At 44.0% G+C, this 21687-nt stretch overlaps 1 protein-coding gene across 2 annotated transcripts in view; it reads right to left on the minus strand.

The window, feature by feature from the left end:
- The window catches only part of TBC1D19 (TBC1 domain family member 19), a 989099-nt gene extending 972840 nt beyond the window's left edge, over positions 1-16259 (minus strand). For both annotated transcript variants that reach the window (XM_086964506.1, XM_086964505.1), the window contains exon 1: positions 16043-16259. In XM_086964506.1, the coding sequence (XP_086820632.1) occupies positions 16043-16141 (99 nt within the window). In that variant the 5' untranslated portion in view covers positions 16142-16259. The remainder of the gene's footprint in view (positions 1-16042) is intronic.
- Positions 16260-21687: the final 5428 nt, after the last annotated feature.

A 21687-nucleotide genomic window follows, 5' to 3' on the forward strand; every position in this document is an offset into this window, starting at 1 on the left:
TAGGATTGGGGAAGGCACATTGAATTATCTGTGGGTACATGATAAATAGGCAATTTTAATATTCATTTCATAGAACCCAATGCTTCAAACTTGAAAGAATAAAAAGTCAAGCAGGTAGCGCTTGGGTTCAACTTTGTTATCTGAAGGTCATTGCATAGGGCCTAAGTCCAATTACCTATTTTAGATGATATCTTGCTCTTGATGCAAGGAACTCAAAGGTAGTCGTCGGTCCGTCTAAATTAATGCCTTTAAAGTGGTATCAGGCCCTTTCCCCACTGATGAAAGGTGCCTTTCAAATGAGATGCTGCAGGCTAGGCATTCCTTCAGCGGATGGGCCCACTCCTATGCCTTGGCCCATTCCTGGTTTGGCAGTACTAAGCCATTCCTGGCCAGTTTTCAGTCTGGAATGTCGCGAGAATTTACATAACTGCTCAAATAGTGAATGTGCTAATCCTAAAAATACATTTTGTACTGTTTCGTCCCATGCTGCCTTTTAAAAGTTGTACCTTCGATTTTTAAAAACGTTTATTTATTACTTTTGTTTTTAGTGCGAAAGAAAACACTGCAATCGTTTTTTTGCCCTGCCCAAAAAACCGTAGTCACGGAAAGATACTTGGGTAGGCTGAAGTTACAACTTGTCTTCGGTGTAATTTTAATGGAAACTTCTTAACATCTTTTTTAATGGTAATTGAGTCTTCTTAACGTCTTTCTCTAAACTAAACGTTGAATATTGTTTAAAAACAGAATAATAGCAAACGCACCTCTTTGTAAAGAGATCTGTATTCCAAATAAGGATTGGAGGCGCCGAGGCGGCCACATTGTTGTATTATTGGTTTATCTGCTTAGAATTCCAAGCTTCTTATCAAGGTGTCCAGGGTAAACATGTGGATTCCACATATCTGTAACGGGACATGTCACTGCATGCTTTTTACTTGAAGTAAAGCAGACATAATAAAGAAAACAAATGAATTGTTGTGATACATGAATTAATCATGCATTTTTTTTTTTAATGAGGGTTTCCAATTTTCAACAAAAAATCCATTCGATAACGGCAGTATCTCGAGAAGTTCCGGCATGTCATGGACTGATTTTTTATTTTATACAGCATGCAAATACCACAAAAAGAGTGTCCTGGTGCAATAGGTACAGTTCCTGCAACGTGGACAAGAAGATTTTAATATTTAGCTAAATCTGGCAGAAATAATCGGGATGCTAGACTCTAAAAGAGTAGTGAAAGACTCTTCAGGTGTACAATTATGGCTTACAGAAAGAAGGTTGATATAGCCACCAGGGCCGGACTGGGAACTAAAACTGGCCCTAGGAAAGAGCTCGGCCGACCCCCCCTGGGAGAGGCCGAGCTGTTTGCCAGGGGCGATTTCGGCCGATCTGGGCCTAGATCCATCTTTTTTTGCACTCCACACCTCCCCAGTTCAGACATGGCCATATGCAAATCAGCCCTGACCCTGTGCCTCAGGGGAACAGACCAGGCCGAACTGCCAAGCCATGTCTTCCCTGGACCAGAATCAAGCATCCTAGGACCGGTTTCTGGCTATCAGCCGTCATTGGCCAGAATAGCCAGTGGTGTGGAAAGCACGGGACTCACGTCTGAGCACAACCGTCCCACTCGGGGTGACAAATGTAAAAACAACAGTTGATGGACAGAATGCAGAACAATGTCATACGTTCACCCCAGTACAGAGATCTGGGCCTAAATCCATAGTTTTTTTGCACTCCACACCACCCCAGTTCAGATATGGCCATATGCAAATCAGCCTTGACCCTGTGCCTCATGGGAACAGTCCAGGCCGAACTGCCAAGCCATGTCTTCCCTGGATCGGAATCAAGCATCCTAGGACCGGTTTCTGGCTATCAGCCGTCATCAGCCAGGATAGCTTGACTCCAGTGGTGTGGAGAGCACAGGACTCACGTCTGAGCATACCCGTCCCACTCGGGTGACAAATGCAAAAACAACAGTTGATGGACAGAATGCAGAACAATGTCATACATTCACCCCAGTACAGAGATCTGGGCCTAAATCCATCGTTAATTTGCACTCCACACCACCCCAGTTCAGACATGGCCATATGCAAATCAGCCTTGACCCTGTGCCTCATGGGAAAAGTCCAGGCCGAACTGCCAAGCCATGTCTTCCCTGGACCAGAATCAAACATCCTAGGACCGGTTTCTGGCTATCAGCCGTCATCAGCCAGGATAGCTTGACTCCAGTGGTGTGGAGAGCACGGGACTCATGTCTAAGCATAGACGATAGCCAGAAACCAGTCCTAGGATGCTTGATTCCGGTCCAGGGAAGACATGACTTGGCAGTTCGGGCTGGACTGTTCCCATGAGGCACAGGGTCAAGACTGATTTGCATATGGCCATGTCTGAACTGGGGTGGTGTGGTGAGCAAAATAACGATGGATTAAACCCATATCTGTGACTGGGGGTGAATGTTTTGCCATTGTGCAACATTCCGTCCATCATTTGTTGTATTTGCATTTGTCACCCTGAGTGGGATGGGTATGCTCAGACGTGAGTCCCGTGCTCTCCATGCCACTGGAATCAAGCTATCCTAGCTGATGACAGCTGATAGCCAGAAACCGGTCCTAGGATGCTTGATTCCGGTCCAGGGAAGACATGACTTGGCAGTTCGGGCTGGACTGTTCTCATGAGGCACAGGGTCAAGACTGATTTGCATATGGCCATGTCTGAACTGGGGTGGTGTGGTGAGCAAAATAACGATGGATTAAACCCAGATCTGTGACTGGGGGTGAATGTTTTGCCATTGTGCAATATTCTGTCCATCAATTGCTGCTTTTGATTTTGTTACGTAGGCCGATTTTGCAGCTATTCTGCAAAAATGGCCCTGTAACAAAAACGGCCCCTAGAGCCCAAAATCGGCCAGCACCATGGCGGCCCACCATGGGGGCCAGTCCGGCCCTGATAGCCACGCACTGTGAGGGTTTTGAAGAAATTGGAAATCAGTGCTCTGGTTCAAAACTTTTTGGTTAGTTCACACAATAGCTATGCAGGGTATCTTAATTGTAACAACGCTGCACAGTTTGGATTAATAAGATGTGGGAGTACGCCTTAGTTGGAAGAAATGCGATTCAATAAAAAACAGAGGGAACAGTCAATAAAGCTAAGAAAAAATTAATCTCCATCTAAAAACAAATTTATCATGTCATAGATTCTCACAAATTCCCAGGAATTACCACCATTATGCAAAGGCAAACATCATCCCATGCATAACCATAAGTTGCAATAACTACTACCATATAGCGAGGTTCAGCTTTGCTTTTGATGCAGACTAGTATTGTAGGGGAAGCTTCTTGTCTCACAACTTGGGATTTGGGGCCAGATGTACAGCCCTCAGTGTTTGCATTTCGCAATTAGCATTTTTTTGAGACTCACAAATTGCGAGTCAGAAACCCTGATGTACAACAGTGTCTGAGACACTGTTTGCGATTCCAACATAGGTCGCAAAGGACTTGCCTCGTTAATTTTCATGAGGCATGTCACATTTTGCAATCCACTGGACATGGTCGGTACTCACAGGTATGGTAGCCTGCTAGGGTCAGCAGACCACAATGTCTCAAACTGCTTTTTCAATAAAAGTTTTTTCGTTTTTTTAAATGCAGCCCATTTTCCCAAAACGAAAACAGGATGCATTAAAAAAAATGTATGAAACATTTCAGTTTCAATTTTTAAGAGCAGGCAGTGGTCCTTAGGCGAAAAAGTGTTACAGCAAACAAATGATGGACGGAATGCTGACAATGCTTTTTGGCTTGGCAGTTCGGTCTGGATTGTTCCCATGAGGCACAGGGTGAAGACTGATTTGCATATGGCCAGGTCAATCAATCATAACTTTATTCGACAGTTAAGTCTTAAAAGCATTTCATAAAACATTGAGGCCTAGATGTAGGTAATTTTATTTTACCACTTCTTAAATACCGAATTTTACCGATTCGGTATTTAAGAAGTGGTAAAATACCGAATCGTTAAGATTCGGTATTTACTGATTCTGTAAATACCGATTCGGTAATGCCCGTTGATTCCTATGGGCATTGAAGCCCATAGGTATCAATGAGCATTACCAAATCAGTATTTACCGATTCGGTAAATACCGATTCCAGCAAGGGTGCAGGTGGTGTCACTTTGACACCCTCTAGCACCCCAAATACAGGCATGTGTGTCATGTGGCACACAGACATGCCCTAAGGGCATGTCGGTGTGTCACATTGCACAGGTGTGCATGCACAGATGTGCATGCACACCTGAATTCGGTATTTTACCACACAATAGGATTGTGTGGTAAAATACCGACTCTTAAGGGCCTGTGGCACTCTTAGGAGTGTCACCTACATATGGATTTACCGATTCGGTCAATATACCGATTCGGTATTTTACAGAATCGGTATATTTACCGAATCGGTAAAATTACCGATTCTTAAAATAACATGCCCCTACATTTGAAAACCCTAATACCGGTCAGAAATGGCTCCTACATCTGGCCCTGAGTATGTACAGATAAAACAGTAAGATAAGTACCAAAGTACATTTATATAAATATATTAAAAATGTAATTAAACTTCCTTAAGACACTGCCGAGTATGATCACTACATAAACAAATCCTATAATTAAAATTTTTTTTAAATCAAGCAATCTCTTCATTGTTATTCTATAGTTGATTCGGTTTAAGCTAGTCACGGTCAATAGACAAAAAGCATCATTTCCTATAAAAACTACTGCTTCGATCGAATAGCCCAAGCCCATTTCAGGAACTTGGCTACAGCTATAGCAATAAGGGGGACTTGGATCTGTAGCTAAGATTCTTAATGCCTCTCTATATATAATTAATCGGCATATAGGTTTCACCCACTTTTTCCGAGGTGCTGCATAGCGGGGACAAAAAAATAAGACATGGCATTCTGATTCTTGCTGGTACCTGCACTACGAGCATTTATCATCACCAGAACTTCCTGCCCATTTTCCTGTGAACACATTTATCGGAAGAGTGCCTATTCTAAATTGAAAATAAAGCTTCCGATCAATCGGATTCTCTATAGCATCCCAATATGGTTCCACCATTGGTCGAGCTTTGAATTCAAGGAATCTACCTGTAAGGTGGGAGGACATACCTTTTGCAAATGTAGTTGTAATAGTCATCTCCCAATATCTAGCTTTCAAAAGCTTCTTAGAGGGGAATACTGCATTTGCAGGGTCATCCCACAGTTCTATCATTCCCAAATTTACTAACAGGGATTTAATTTCCTTCAGCCAAGTTTTTTTTTGGAAGGTATTTTTTTCAATAATATCTTTTAGACCCTGGGCGTAATGGTAAAGTTCTTCTGTGGTCCATATTCTGCGCCAATACAGTAGTGGACGCAGGGTAGCTGGGTCTTTAACTACTTTCCTCCCAAGATCCCACATCAATGGTACTAATGCGGTACTTTGTGGGACACCTATGGCTTTTCTTGAGAACTCATTTTCTGCCAATGACAGGCGTGTTAACTTCTCGAATCCCCATAATTCTGAACCATAGAGGACCGAGCTTAATACTTTTGTACCATATATCTCCAGAAGTGGATTTATAGGTTTCGTTATTGAATTCTTAAACTTTTTCAGGAGGAGACCTTGATGCTGCTGGTACTTTAATACAGCCAAATCAAGTTGGCTATTCCAGCGCATATCCCTCTGCAGGGTCACCCCCAAGTAAGTAAATGCATCAACCTGCTCTAGTGGGCAATTGTCCATAACCATACTTCCTCTGTATGGTTTAAAGGTCTTGGAGGGTTTACGGTCATTAAGGGCCATAAACTTTGTTTTTGCTGTGTTTATTTCTAGTCCCTGCAAACGACAAAATTCTCCAAACCGAAAGAGTGCCCGCCTAAGGCCACTCGGTGTCTTCGAAACTATCAAAGTGTTGTCCGCAAACATCAGGATTGGGACGCGATTTCCCGCCATCACAGGGGCATCAGTTGGTTCCATGGAGAGGTAGTCTGCCACCCGGTTCACGAAGAGTGAGAACAGGGTAGGTGCCATGACACATCCCTGCCGCACTCCCCGCTCAACCGGGAAGGTTTCCGTCACCTATCCTCTTAGCCCCCACCGGACTCGGGCGAAGTTCTCTTCATGCAGACGCACAACCAGAGTCAGCAACTCCGGAGCCTTCCCCAATCTTTCCAGGACTTGCCACAATTTTCATTGTGGCACCAAATCAAAGGCCGCCCTTAAGTCCACGAACACTGCATACAGTGTCCCTTTTCCCAAGACCACTGCCCTCCAATACAGGATAACAAACCGAAATACCTGGTCAATAGTGCTCGTCTTGGGGCGGAAACCGGCCTGGAGTATGCTTAGGATGTTATTGTCCTCCATCCAGACCTGAATTTTTCCCAAGACGAGACGGCCCATAATCTTCTGTATAGAGTCTATAAGACTGATAGGCCTATAATTGCCTGCTTGGGCCTTGTCCCCTTTCTTATACACAGGCACAATTTCTGCTCCCTTCCAGGAGTGGGGGACATCCATCCCTCGGGCTATAGCATTTACTAAATAGAAAATGTATTTCCGCCAACAGTCCCTATCATTTAAAAACACGTCGGCTGAAACACAGTCCATCTCCAGGACTCGTCCCTCAGTTACTGAGTCTAATGCCCTGTCTACATCTCCAAGACTGAAAACATCATCTTTATAGAAAATGAATGGGGGAATTCTTTCTCTATCATCACTGCTACTACATGCCTATTGAGGCCCAAAATAGTTAACCCACGAATCTTTGGCAACATTATTCTGCGGACAATCCGGGCATCCACCCCTATCCCAATTAGAAATATCCCAGAAGGATTTTGAGTCTTTAGCTGCACACGCATCCTTAAGTTCCCTCCATTTACCCTCTTCCCATGCCTTTTTTGCAGAGGCCTGAGTTTTCCTGTAGTTACCACATGCCGCTCTTACTTTAGTAGGATCCCTTGCTTTTAATGCAAGACTCAACTCGCCACGTGACTGCCTACAGGCTGCATTATACCAGCTCTCTGGTTTCCTTATTTCCTTATGCCTAGCTGGGTCTGATTTACAGAAATGTTTCCTGAGCTTACCGAATAGTTTATTGTGGGTATCCAGAAGGGAGGGATTCATAACCCCATTTAGTGTACCTACCTCCATGATTTTCAGTGCCCAGTCGGCCTCGCTCCTAATAGCGGTCAAGGCATCTGTATTCTTGGTGACATTACACCACTTACGGTGGCGTTCATCATTCGTCAGGGCGATTTCTATGCCCTGTGCGCCCTGGGTTACTACTCCCCCTCCCACTAGTCCCAACCTAAATTCTGAGGTCAAGGGATTATGGTCACTCTCAATGCGGAATTTTACCTCCATATCCACAAGACAGTGCCACATTTGTAGATGGACAAGTAGGTAATCTATTCGACTAGACCTTAGGCCATTATCATAAGTTCTAGCTCCATTTCTATCCAAGGTTGTTCGGCCGTTAGCTGCCCATAGCTGGTTACCAAGACATAACCCTTTCAATTGCATTGCGGCCTCTGTCCATCTATTTGAGGGTTCTATCTCAAGTTTCGGGACCCCCACCTAGAGTCTTCCTCTTCTGTTAAGTTCGAATCCTCATGTCTTAGTGGCTCGAGAGTCGTATTAAAGTCACCCGCTATCAGGGGCAATACATCACTTGGTAAAGCCTCAATTCCTGCTTCTAAGGCTGCTACTACCAGGTAAGCCCCTTGCATAATATAACTAGAAATAGTATCCGGGAGTCTAAAGAGAGACTATGAATCTACTTTGAAAGCAACAAAAAAGAAATGTTGTGTGATGGTTAAAGTAACGTGACTATGTGTCATCCTGTACACAAATTCCCTTTCTTGGAAAAAAGTGCCCATCAGTTCCCGCCTGATTCCGCCCTACATCATTTGGGCTCTCCTTACCCAGGAGAAAGTGCAGTATATCTATCAGTGTAGTGGTGATAGATTAACTTTAGAAAATTTCAAAAGTTATGCTGGTAGGACTGCTGAATTGTTTTACTGTGGGTAATTGAATTACAGTGCCAAAATAAATGTGTGGGAAAATAGTGTGGTGTTAAAATTAGGTAGTTATTGAGTGGATACAAACATTTTATTAAATTCCCTCAAAACTCCCAATATTAAAATGTGAAAAAGCAAACAGATTTAACATAATATCTGTTATTCAGTAGGGTCGAATTGTTTCAGCAAATGTGACTAGATATGTCACTGCTTTCTTCAGGACCTAGATGTTGTTGGCTACTGTATAAAGAAAAAGGAAAAATATCACCTGTATATTTTTCTCAAATTTGTTCAATCTTCTCCACTATTGTTGGTGAAAAAGAAAACATATATACACACAGATGAGAAACAAAGTAGAAACGTGAAGAGGCAATTATCAGTTGTTTTTGCCACATGTTCGATGCTTAGTCTGATCTACTCAACAAACGATTCTTTACAAGATTGGTCACAATATCACCATATGTTTTCAACAGAATTCCTGGTCACCTTACCTCAATTTTGTAGGAGGAATAGTATCACCCCACCTGGCCGCTGCTCAGGTAAGAGGAGCACCGCTTCAGTAAAAACACAGAACATAACACTTGAACTCGCTCAAATAGGCCACGTGTCTCACACAGACCAATTCCTTATTACCATGTATTTTTATATAGTTTCCAAATTAAACACTGATTTGTCAAATATTTTACTCTTGTACGTTATTGGTAGTGATATCTACAACCGAGGAGCATTAACAAAAATGTGCACATGCCCTCGATTATTCAAGTTCGGGTCTGCCAAGATATTTGGGAGCTACACTCCTTTCATATAGGCCGGTTCCAGTTGACCTAAATCGCACTCTATCATGCACCAGACTGTTATTTATTTTATTATTTATTTTATTTTAATATTTAGTATAGCGCGAACAAATGCCCGGAGGCGTCTCGGCGCTGTAAACTGCAGGCTCTCCTAACTTTGGCTTCTGGACTCTAGAGGTTAAACAGCCATGTTTTCAGCTGCTTCCTGAATATAAACAAATTAGGGCTGGATCTTATAGTTTGCGGGAGTGTGTTCCACAATTTCGGGGCAGCCACCAAGAAGCGTCTGTCTCCCCAGTTAACCAATCTAGTGCGTGGTACTACCAGATCGTTCATCTTTGCGGACCGAAGTGGCCGAGAAGGCTGATATGGGATAAGATGATCTCTCAGAAATTGTGGGGCCTGTTGGTGTAGTGTTTTATATACAATGCACAAGGTTTTAAATTTTATTCGGTTTTTTACAGGCAGCCAGTGAAGATCTCTCAGAGTGTTCGTTATTGGCTTAAATCTCGGAACACCTGAGAGTAACCTGGCCGCCGCGTTCTGTACAAGTTGCATTTTTTTAATAACTCTAATTTGAGCGTTGGCAAACAAGCCATTACAATAGTCTAGTGCCGACAATACAAGGGCACTTATCAGGGTTCTACCCACAGAATCAGGGAGAAATGGTAGGATCTTTCTTACCAGGCGTAGTTTATAAAAAGCTGCCGAGGTCGTCTGGTTGGCATGGGTCATAAAATTCAAGTTATCGTCGAAGGTGACACCTAGGTTTCTCACATTCGCAGTTGGTTTAGGCACGGCTCCAAAAGATGGAGGCCACCATGCCGGGGACCAGCTAGGACTAAGGCGACCAAACACTACCACCTCTGTTTTTTCAGAGTTCAGCTTTAGGCGGCTTCCGGACATCCATCGTCCGATAGCCAGCAGTCCTGCCTTAAAGCTTTCTGCCACTGCTTCCCCATCATCCCTGACCGTCAGGATCAACTGGGTGTCGTCAGCATATGAGGTAAGGTTCATCCCATGCGCTTTGATGGTGTTTGCGAGGTCCGACACATAGATATTAAAGAGTGTCGGACTCAGGGATGAACCTTGGGGTACCCCACATGGGAGGGACAACTCCGTTGACTCGAATTGTCCCAAGGCGACCGCCTGAGATCTGTCCGCCAGGAACGATGCCAGCAGTTTCTTGGCCAGGCCACTAACGCCCATCCCCTCGACACGATCGACCAAGATCTTATGATCGACCGTGTCGAAGGCGGCCGACAGGTCTAGAAGAACCAAAAGTGCTGAACCCCCCTGATCTCGAATCAGACGAATATCATCCGCTGCCTTAATGAGGGCTGTCTCTGTACCATGAAACTTACGGAATCCGAATTGCGTTTCATCGAGCAGCTGATTTTGCTCGATGAACTCCGCAAGTTGAGTATTCATGGCTTTTTCTGCCACTTTGGCTAGGAATGGGAGGTTAGCAATGGGCCTATAATTTTTTTGCTCTGCTTTGTCTAGGCCCTCTTTTTTCAAGAGTGGCTTTAGTAAAGTTTTCTTTAGAGGGATGGGAAAAGTTCCAGTACAGAACATTCGGTTACAGATGTGAGTTATGGCCGGGATCAGGATATCCATTAAAGGGCGTATGGTGTTCAATGGGCATGGGTCCAGTGCCGAGCCGGATTTAATGGATTTGATAATTTCCTGGGTTTGACTATCCGAAATTGCCGCAAATTGCGAGAATGTTTTATCGGTCTTTGGCCTCCTTAAATCGTTACTTTTTAGATGTTCAGATGACGTGAATGACGTGAAGATGTCATTTACTTTAGTAAAGAAATAGGAGGCTATTGAATCACAAAACTTTTGTGAGGCTGGGGGATGTAAATCAGGAGTAGCTCCTGCCAGCTGTTTGGTTATATCAAAGAGCTTTTTATTGGAGTTACTACATTTCTCAATTTGCTCCTTATAATATTTCTTTTTGGTTTCCAGGATCAATAGTTTGTACTGTGTTAACAGCTTCTTGTACTCATCTTTACTTTCCTCATCATAATTTTTCCTCCAGTGCCTCTCCCTATTTCTACACAGCTGTTTATGTTTTTTAAGTTCCTCCGTATACCAGGGAGCCGAAGGAGCACTTCTGTTTTTGGACCTTCGTTTTATAGGTACTAATTCATTATTCACACCCGGTCGACCTATGCTCCCACAGTCGTAGATTTGATGTCAATCGCAGTCCTCCAGCCCCTATAGGACATCAAATCTATTAGATAACATTATGTTCCCTGGGGCTCTCCATTCCATTCGCTCCCTGTTTGGGAGTTTTCTCATGTTCATGGAATACACTGGTGCATAAAAGTAAGACAGTGGTAGTGATAAAATTGGCGATGCTGATGGCCAATTACAAATGTATTTAACAGCATTTCTATCCCTAAAGTTAATGATTATGCAATCCCCTATGGGGGACTTGGGCTGTTTTCCCACCCACCCAACTCTTCTAGCAAAGAGGATTTCTGCATTCATATGGGACGGTAATGTACGATTATTGTTAAGCCAGAAAATACACTTATTCTTTCGCTCCACATACGTTTCACTTTTCCCCTCATGCAGAGGGGGGACCCCTACCAAAACTACCACATAAGGAGCTGATTCTGGAGGGAGTTCTACAGTTGGGGGGCCACCTATAATGTGGGCACTGATAACTGTATCCTATCCCTTTCTACTGGTTGTTCTGCCACTATCTGATTAAGTGGGATAGATACAGAACTGAGTTCCAAAGATTTAGATAACCCAACATTATCACTTATTTTACAGGGTGCTTTAGGATCAGTAGCTATTGCACTTAAACCTGGGGCACTGGACTGATTACTGTTCATCCCGATAACAAGACTCACCCCCCTCGACTGTACTGTTGCAATTGAAAGTTCAAGACACACAAGTCTGGATTCGATGGAGTCCAATCCATCACACAATGGGATGCAGGCTCTCTTAACAATACCCTCTAATTTTACCAAAACGAAGGGCCCATCTGAGTTTGTATTTCATCCCTTTCGCATGATACTAGCGTGTCCCCATCCGCAGCTAGTTGTGTCGTAGCGATAGTTGGAGGCTTATGGGAAGCTGCTGGTATCGAGCCCTCTTTAAGTAAAGTGTCTGACCTAGGGGTGTGTGGAGTGCAAAAAAACGATGGATTTAGGACCAGATCTTTGTACTGGGGTGAATGTAAGACATTGTTCTGCATTCTGTCCATCAACTGTGTTTTTTGCAATTTTCACCTCGAGTGGGCTGGGTATGCTCAGACGTGAGTCCCAGGCTCTCCACATCACTGGAGTCAAGCTATCCAGGCTGAAGAAGGCTGATAGCCAGAAACCGGTCCTTGGATGCTTGATTCCGGTCTAGGAAAGACATGGCTTGGTAGTTTGGGCTGGACTGTTCCCATGAGGCACAGGGTCAAGGCTGATTTGCATATAGCCAGTGTCTGACCTAGGGTGGTGTGGAGTGCAAAAAAACGATGGATTTAGGCCCAGATCTTTGTACTGGGGTGAATGTAAGACATTGTTCTGCATTCTGTCCATCAACTGTGTTTTTTGCAATGTTCACCCCGAGTGGGCTGGGTATGCTCAGACGTGAGTCCCCGGCTCTCCACATCACTGGAGTCAAGCTATCCAGGCTGAAAAAGGCTGATAGCCAGAAACCGGTCCTCGGATGCTCGATTCCGGTCTAGGAAAGACATGGCTTGGTAGTTCGCGCTGGACTGTTCCCATGAGGCACAGGGTCAAGGCTGATTTGCATATAGCCAGTATCTGACCTAGGGTGGTGTGGAGGGCAAAAAAACGATGGATTAAGGCCCAGATCTTTGTACTGGGGTGAATGTAAGAAATTGTTCTGCATTCTGTCCATCAACTGTGTTTTTTGCAATCCTCTTTAATTAAAGCCTCATTTGCAAAGTTTCCTTCCATATTTTTGCTCTACTCCCAGACGTTTGTACTTGGGCCCCAGTACGCTTCCTTTTGGCTGTCATTCCCAATGACGGATGTGGGCCGCCCGCTTTGACATTACTGCTAGCTGACTGGGTCTTGATATTGGGCGAATACACTGCCCCTGCAGTAATACAAGAGTTAGTCTCAGGTCTCGTGACCATTGAAAAAGAGGGACAGGCTGTCTGGCATAATACAAGCTCTTCAGGATTGGATGGTATGTGACCTTTCTCTCCCTCCCCCGAGGATACTGTTAAGTCATAGGTGTTAGATTGTCGGGGGTCTGGGGTCCGCACTTTAGCAAAACTACCCATTGAAGATCTCTTATCAAAGGCAATGTCCAGGGACAGTCTCTTTTCTGTCAACTCAATGCCCCGGGCTAAAGCTGTAGATACTCTTACTAAAAAATTATCCAAGGTACCCATTAGTGATCTGCCTGTAGGTTTCCCAATATTTCCACCCATAGTAGGTGAGGTAGACATAGTACGGCAGAGGAAGACTCAATTAGTTTATCTGGCCGCAACAATACCAAGCAATACAGATAAAGAAAACAACGCAGCCTCCCACTGACCTTAGTGGGGTGGCCCGTCCTGTCCTTGACCGGCCTAGAACGGGCTAAAACGGGCCCTTGGCCCGGGCTTCGCCCAGCGCGTCCTGCAAAGCGGGGCGCTGTGCTCGTTAAATGCGCCTCCTGGCGCTGATGCGGCGTAGGTAGAGCGCGCCGCCGCTGAGGCAGCCGGGAGTTGTAGTCCTGGGGCGGAGGCACTGCTTCTGGCGTCCAATGACTCCTGGCGGTGGCGGCGTTACGGGTAGAGCTTCTGTTGTCCTTCTGCTGCTGCGCTAAGGTTCCCCCTGGGCACCCTAGTCTTCCGATTCTGCCGATGGATCGATCACCAGTTTGTAAACTTTGTTTAGAAAGGAAGTTCACAGATGAAGACAGATCCAATCAGTGATGGAGTCCACTATAGGCCGAAAGCAATACTTTAGAGAGGACACCGCCACTTGAGACAGGGTCCACTAAACAGCAGAATTCAAGGCCCTTCAACAGGGGTAAATAATTATCTGGTAAAGATAACCGAGTATGAAACACTCCAAGCACACGGGTCCCGGCTGTGGAGCAAGTAGGACGCTGGAAACCAGGTCTAAGCTGGAGTGGCATAGTGAGCAAAAGAATGATGGATTTAACCCAGATCTCTTGACTGGGGGTGAATGTTTAAATTTGTTCTGCGTTCCATCCATCAATTGTGTGTCTTTTGCTGGTGGGCTTGCAGCACTGGTTGTGCCACCCACAGAAGCAGCCTGTAAAGTGTGTCTCAGGTCTGCCATTGCAGAGCCTGTGTACATTGTGGTACTGCCATGTTGACTGGGCAAGTGCACCCACTTGCCAGTCCCTAAACCTTCCCTTTTTTGCATATTAGTCAACCCTATGGTAAGCCCAAGGGCAGGGTGCATTGTAGGTAAAAGGTAGGACATGCCCTGATGTGTGTGGTGTGTCCTGATAGTGAATTACAGTCATTTTCGTTTTTCACTATTGCGAGGCTACCTGTTCCCCATAGGCCAGAATGGGCAGTTTGATTATAACACCTTATAATCCTAACTGACTCAGGGAACCAGCACACCTTATAATCCTAACTGACTCAGGGAAAAAGGTAGAAATTCGAGTTTAGTATGTCTGAACTCAGAATGATAAAATACATCTTTCAGTGAGGGTGGTTTTAACATTCTGTATTTGAAAATACCACTTTTAGAAAGTAGGTATTTTCTTTTCATACTGTCTAAGCTTGCCTCTGTTAGGTTGTGTATTCCGTGTCTGGAGTTTGAGTGACAGGGGCTGGGGGATTCCAGGAGACAGGGTGAGTCAGCCCAGGGTTGAATAGAGCTACCTTCATGTAGATGGGTGGGAGGAGTTGCACCTGGGACCTGAATAGGGCTGTGCCTGCCTTTCACAATGCTGGCTCCAACTCCTGTGGTGCGTCTGATATCCCTGGCCCACACTGTCAAAGGAAAGGAGTTGTGTCAACAAAGTGCTCCAGGACTGCACAGAACTGGTTTGGACCAGTGCCTGTTGTCACTACAGTCCGGGAAAAAACCGACCGCCTTTGCCAGGGCACAGAACAGAGCCCGATAGAGACCCGTTTGAGGCCCCCTTTAAAAAACTGTCAGTGTGCAGACCCAGTGAGACCCGGCCCACTTAAATCCCTGGGTTTTGGTATGATTGGCTGGTGCAGTGAAATTGTATGCCGGTTGTTTGGCGCTTTTTAAGCAAAACGATGCAGTGCTTAGAGCTCCACTCTCCTTGTTTGCGTTCACAGACATGTAGTTATGTTTGTTATTAAAATATAGACAATGAACATGAAAGATCTACTCACACCTCAGCCATTGCAGCCTCAGCCCACCAGTTGCCAGGGACTCGCCTGGCAAAGAGTAGGTGCCATAGTGCCAGGTATCTCATAGGCTAGTTAAGTTGCTAATGCTAATATGGAGTTTCTTGTTGCGCGAATGGTTCTAATTTGTGATATTTATGTTTCCCTAGTTTTCATTGTTTCATTTTACTTCACAGAAAGTGTCACGTTTACTCGTTGAAATGTCTCTAATAATAACACTGAAATTATGAAAATGTCACTTGGCAATCTGAAACCATGGCTGATACGCCAGTTAAACATCAGGCCCTCGAGAAGGGCCATTTTGCACACAAAGCGCGGCATCTAGCTTCCATTGAATAATTCATATCAACGGAGATTCTTCCCACCACCTAAGTCAAGTTCAAAGGGGGCTGTGGAGAAGGGCGGGGTTTGTTGGCAAAGCTGCGGGAAAATGTGGATGCCCTACTAGATCCATGTGGTGCCATAAATTTGAAAATGAGCACTTTCCACATTTTTCAAAGCGCTGTTACTTAATAAACAACATGAGAACTGTAACTTCGCAATGCACAACCAAGCAATTTATAGTTTAAAAAATAAGCTGGTCAGCGAAATTCTTCGTAGTGTGATCCATTTTTATTGTACGACTACTATATACCTACAGACACCATATTATTTTGGGAAACCAAATACATCACCGCGTACAAACAAAACAAGTGGCCTAAAGGAAGAATGAACAGCTGTGATTTCATTGACATTAGCTACAACATTTTCCCTCCCAAGATGGCCGCCAACTTCGCGACGTACATGCAACCGTGCGTAGAAGTCCTCTTTTTATTGACATGGCTGGCGCTGTCAGCATTGCCACCCTACTGGTTTTGTCATCTGGGCTTACCTGTGCCTGTCTCTCCAGTCGGTTGCAGAGGCCAGTACCCTGCAGCCTTTGCACAATCTGTGCAATGGCCACCGAAAGCTCCGTGTCCTGGTCCAACATCTTCTCTTCTGTGGTGGTGGGGCGTAAGGCCCCTTTGTGTTTATTCTGCCGCAGTACGTGCTTGCAGTGCTCTCATTACCGGTTACCAGGCAACTGCAAATCTAACACTGGCCGCTCCGACCGGGAACATCACCCAGCTTCTTACGTTCCTATGTTCTCAAGGTTCCGCCCGCAAAAACGTTAGTCTCCTAAACGATTAAACAAAACACAAAATATCTGTTGGGTAAACTAAGGTTCGCTAGTTATAAATTCATTTTACTAAATCCGGTTAGTAGAATAACGTTTTTTTCTGCACTAGCTAACTTTTATTAAGATAAGTCAATTAACCAAACCATTTAAAGATGTTTGTCTAGTAAACAGTACTTAATGCATAAACAGTTAACTAAAATGTTCTAAAACAAGTGAGACCTTTAGCTTAAAGCTTACATATAAATTACCTAAAATATAATTTTCTTAATTTCACATAAAAATTGATCTTTTATACATGTATGCTATTGCTAACATTTTAGAAGAAAATGGGAGATTTTGATAAAAATAATCTGTATGATCTATTTGACCATTGATTTTTATTGAAACCATAGTTGCGAAGGTCTCAGATTGCCATGTGTGACATTTTCAGAATTTCAATGTTATTAAGAGTGACATTTGAAGGAGCATGAGTGACACTTTCTCGTGAGCAAAATGAAGCAATGAAGACTAGGGAAACATATAAATATCACAAATTACAACCATTTGTGCAATGAGACACTATACTAGCTCCTCAGTAAACCCATGCTGCCCTCTGTTGCAGGGGGTGAAATGTCTAGTAGGTATTACTGCACTGTGTGAGGTGGACATCAGTGAAGCTTGAACGGGAGCATCTGAAGGCTGTGAAAGGCCTAGAGTTAGGAAGCGCTAATGTGCACACTCCAAAAGAGCGACAAAGAGGCGGGAATGCGTGGATTGAGACACACTGGGACATAGATACAGTAACAGACACGTATTTACAGACACTGGGATTTAGAGAGATAGACATGGGGGCATAAAGACATTGGCAGGTTGTCACCACAACTTAATGCAGACACAGGGTCAAAAGGTACAGGGACCTCACACCTAAAGGTATGGACTCGTTAATGGGGCATAAAGGTATGGGTGTATTGGCACTGACAATTACAAACACAATGCAGAAAGTTAGAAACAAACTTAGAGTAATTGAAAGAGACCGAAAACGGGGTAAAAGGCTTAATAAATGAATGCGGCCTGCCGGTAGTGAAAAGTGAGAACATGATGACAAATCAACTGCATGACTATTGATTGCCCACACCCAGTTACACGAACCGTTATTTAATCATCACAAGGCAACACTTCTTCCTAGGCTAAATGTTTACACAAAGTCACCAGTCAATAATGCTACAAAAAGTCTCAAAAAAATACATTGTTTACTAGTGACACAGCCAAACACTTCAGAAAGTTAGAGAATAGCAAGTCTTAAATCAGTTAGATTTATCGCTTTCCTGACTGGAAAGCAGAGTTCCAACTGCTGATAACACTGCAGCTGCTGGAAATGGTTTAAGGAAGGCAGTGGGGCATTGAATTGTCAGCCCGTCTCTTACTTACACTCAGTCTGCTGTGTCTCGACCTCTCTCCTCGGGCTCGACTCTGTGTCCATGAGGCCTGAGCACCTTAAGCTGATATGCTTCCCACATCCTTAGGCCTTAGCATAACACAATAATTGAATTCACCACTGTACTGTACTTGATGGCGCCCGGCCAAAGTGTGAAGCAGCAGCAGGCAGTGCTGCGAGCTCTCAGGCTCCATGCTCAGTGAGGCTGCCAGGCCTTCCAACACCGGTAATAAAGCGCTGCGCAACTTAGGACCCTAATGAGAGTTATTCATAATTCCAACGCAGACAGCACACACAGTGACTGCCCACCAGCGCCCCGGCACGCCTCCACGAGTCCCCTGAAGATTCCTGAATCCTATCGGGCCTTGACTTCCTTCCAGACCAGGACGTGAGGTCACATCCCCCCGGCCTTGCCAGCCAATTCTCAACCACTGCTGGGGGCAGGCCCCGTCTGGGTGTCTCGGTATTGGGTCCAGCACTGCCTGTGCCAGGTGATGTCAGCACGACCAGCGGGCGGAAATTTCAATGCGTCCAGAGCAGGGCTATTAAGATACATTGTAGCAGGCTGCAGCAGTGAGTATTAACTGTTACTGAGCCTGTGCTGGTGGCAGCGCCCGGGTGAACAAGTCTTCATGGAGCAGCAGAGTCGGTGCACAGATGTCACAGGTTCCCATGCACGGAGCTAAAAGACTGAGACAGTGGCATAAAAAAAGCATGACAATGCATTTCAGTGCGGTGTTGCGGAACACCACACTGAAATGCTTTAGTGTCACGTCTGATGGGTGATACTTGGCAGGCCTGTGAAACAGAGCCAATTTAAGGTGGAATAATCGCATAAAGAGAACGCCTGGTAGAACTAAAACAAAGAATAGAGAATGACTGTCCATAATCTTGTTGCAGTCTGGGTGTTTAACAGAGTTTTTCAACTGTTGTGCAGGAGAGAACCTCTCAGGATGAGAACCCTCACTCACCCGAAGGTGACATGCTTCATCATTGGGTTCCCTTCACACACCAAGGCCGCAAGGTCATTGGTGTGGGCTGCAACTCCCAGTTGTGCTAAGTACCACACCACAGGGGTTAGACTAACGCATATCAGTGTGGTGCTCCGCATCACCGCACTGAAATGCATTGTCACAAACATTTCCATGATACTTTTGCTGTCACTGAAACCTGCAAACCTGTGTGTGGCAGCGTGGCCACTTTGCTCCAGCAGGCGTGGGACACTCCAGGACTTCCAGGTGAGAGCTAAGTTCCTGCTGGCAACCTCACTGTCAGCACTACAATGTATTATATTTATTCAGTTCCAGTGGCGCCATGCTGCCTGAGCAGCTTTGAGTTATTTAAGGCAGCTCAGAGACAGCTCGACGTTATGGGCAGTAGTATGCCCAATAGCTACTAGTACTACAGAGACTGTGAGGTTTTTTCATACATTGGCAGTGGTGCCAGGAGGGGACATAACGCCCTGCCTCCTACTAGACTAGTAGCGCTGCGATGTGCAAGATTGTGAAGGCCACTGGCCGCAATAATTTATGGTACTCCCGGCTCTGCTCACAGCGGCCTGGTGCTGTCTCGAGCAGTGCTGAGTGAATTATATAAATTTATTTCAGTGTAATATCTTCTTCCCCGCAGAAGGGGCTGACTGGACCTGGTTCAACTATTTCATCTGGAATCTTGACATGTCTTCCACCTCATTTTATGATCTGCAATCCATGTCAAGATTCCACATGTAGTCACGAGAATATCACACATTCCCTTCCATAAACAAAATAGGAAATACATTCGAAAAACTTACGTACAGTGACTTTCATGATGTGTGCCTACACATAAATCTTGTAAATAACAATTGAGGACCCAGTCGCTTTTTGATTCCGCCACTTTTTTATTTTGAGCAGATTTTTTGTACACCACCATATTTAATCAGTGGGTGTTATAGTTTGTTTTTATGAAAAATACAAGTTACATCACTTGTGTGGATTGTTCTACTTGTCTGGGAATTTGCTTTGTCATACACAAGTGGGTATGTCCTATGTACAATACTTACATTAAACTGTGTGAACAAACACTTATGTTACAAATATACAAAAAAACATTTACGATAAACAATTTACACAATATACATATCCGTGAGGAAAGAGTGAACTGTACCCTACTAACTGATTTTCAACACTAGACCTTTTTTATAACCATTTTTTATATTTGAGGTCTAGTAGCGCAAACGTGAAATTTTATGACTGTTAGATATTTGTCATAATTTGCAGTCTATTGTTCAAACCAACTTTGCGCTAATTAAAGTTCATTTATTCTGGTGAACCAAAAAAACGTCGACGCGTTTCCAAGCCTGTGTGTTTAATCGTCAGGCTCTTCTTCAGGGCGTGGGTTAGGTGGGTACCTGTGTAAAAACAACATGGAATGTTTGAGAATAGGGCCTCTCTCTAACATTGAATCAGTACTCTTCGAATGGTTGCACATAATTTTACCTTTCCGCAGAGAATAGTTCTTCTGTCTGTCTGTAATAGCACTTCTGACTATTAAGTCGTTCTGCAGAGGTAAAGGGCACATCATATATGCGTTCAATTTATTTGAGCAATGGGTCTCTTTTCATTTTTACTGAAATCGGTGAAATGTCAGGACATCATTTTACCTATTTACTCTGTGAGAGCGGGTCTTCGATTGGAATTCTATTTTTCTTTTTTTTGTTTTCTTTAACCACGCTTCATTAGATGCACAAAGGCGGTTGGATCTGTACACATAAATCTTAACATCTCCAAAACTTCTATACAATGGTTTACTGATGACCATATTTTAAGAATCACATAATCCTTATTGCAAATAGGAGAGTGTCTTAACTGCGCCATCAATCTGCCATGCCTTTGATCCACACTCAATTTCGTTCCCACCTCAGTGGATGTGCTTTGTGTGTACATGCATAATTTCTGTCATGTCAGTACCAACACCTTACTTATGCTCTATACACCCATCAGTCAATTTCGTCACTTCACTGCCCACTCTGACAACTTTCATGAGATCAGTGTACTTGAATTCACCTGCTCTCACACACCTCCCTTTTTTCACTCAAACCTAATCACCCTACTTAATAGTCACCTCACAGCTCTGATTTTTGGACTTAGACATAGCCTTGTCTTGATTCTGACAAATGGGATTGTTTCATATTGCACCCCCCCAACCTTCCACACATCTTTACAAATGGAGATTTTACTCCCACATCCCAAGGAGTATTGTGATAACTCCACAACAATTCTCTGAGAGCTTCATGACAATTCCTTTCAGAAGCCATATCCAATTGCAATGCTTCCTTCAATTCTTTTATCCATCTTTCCACAATGCCATTACTTTGTGGATAGTATGCAGATGTACGAATGTGTTCAATCCCATGACTTGACAAATAGCTTTTCATTTCCTGAGATGTTACCTGGACCCCGCTATCTGTCATTAAACTTCACGGGAATCCCTCTATTTCAAACACTTCTCTTAAGAATAAAATTCTATTTTTAGATGTGACCTAATTGACAAACTTCACTTCCTGCCACTTGGACAATTGATAAATCAAAACTAAGCAAAACACTTCACATTTGGCCAAACACATGGGTCCTGCAATGTCTAACAATAATCTCTCCCAAGCTCTGCTAGGTCTAGTCATTGAACTCTTCTCATATTCGACAACTTTCTGTGATTTATCACTCGTAGCACATTCTATGCACTATCTTACCTTTCCTTCAATTTCCCTATTCTTATTAGGCCATCAAAAATCACATATTACTTTATGTTTCATGCCACGCATACCTGGATGTCCCTCAAAAACCAATTCTAAAACTGCAGTCTCAAACCTCTGGGAACAACCAATTGTTTTCCTCATAACAACATCTAATTACATTTAGACAATTTATTCTCTACATGCCAATATGCTGATTCATTTTCATCTAAT

The sequence above is a fragment of the Lissotriton vulgaris genome, chromosome 3_2 (genome assembly GCF_964263255.1).
Source record: "Lissotriton vulgaris chromosome 3_2, aLisVul1.2, whole genome shotgun sequence".
Classification (NCBI taxonomy): domain Eukaryota; kingdom Metazoa; phylum Chordata; class Amphibia; order Caudata; family Salamandridae; genus Lissotriton; species Lissotriton vulgaris.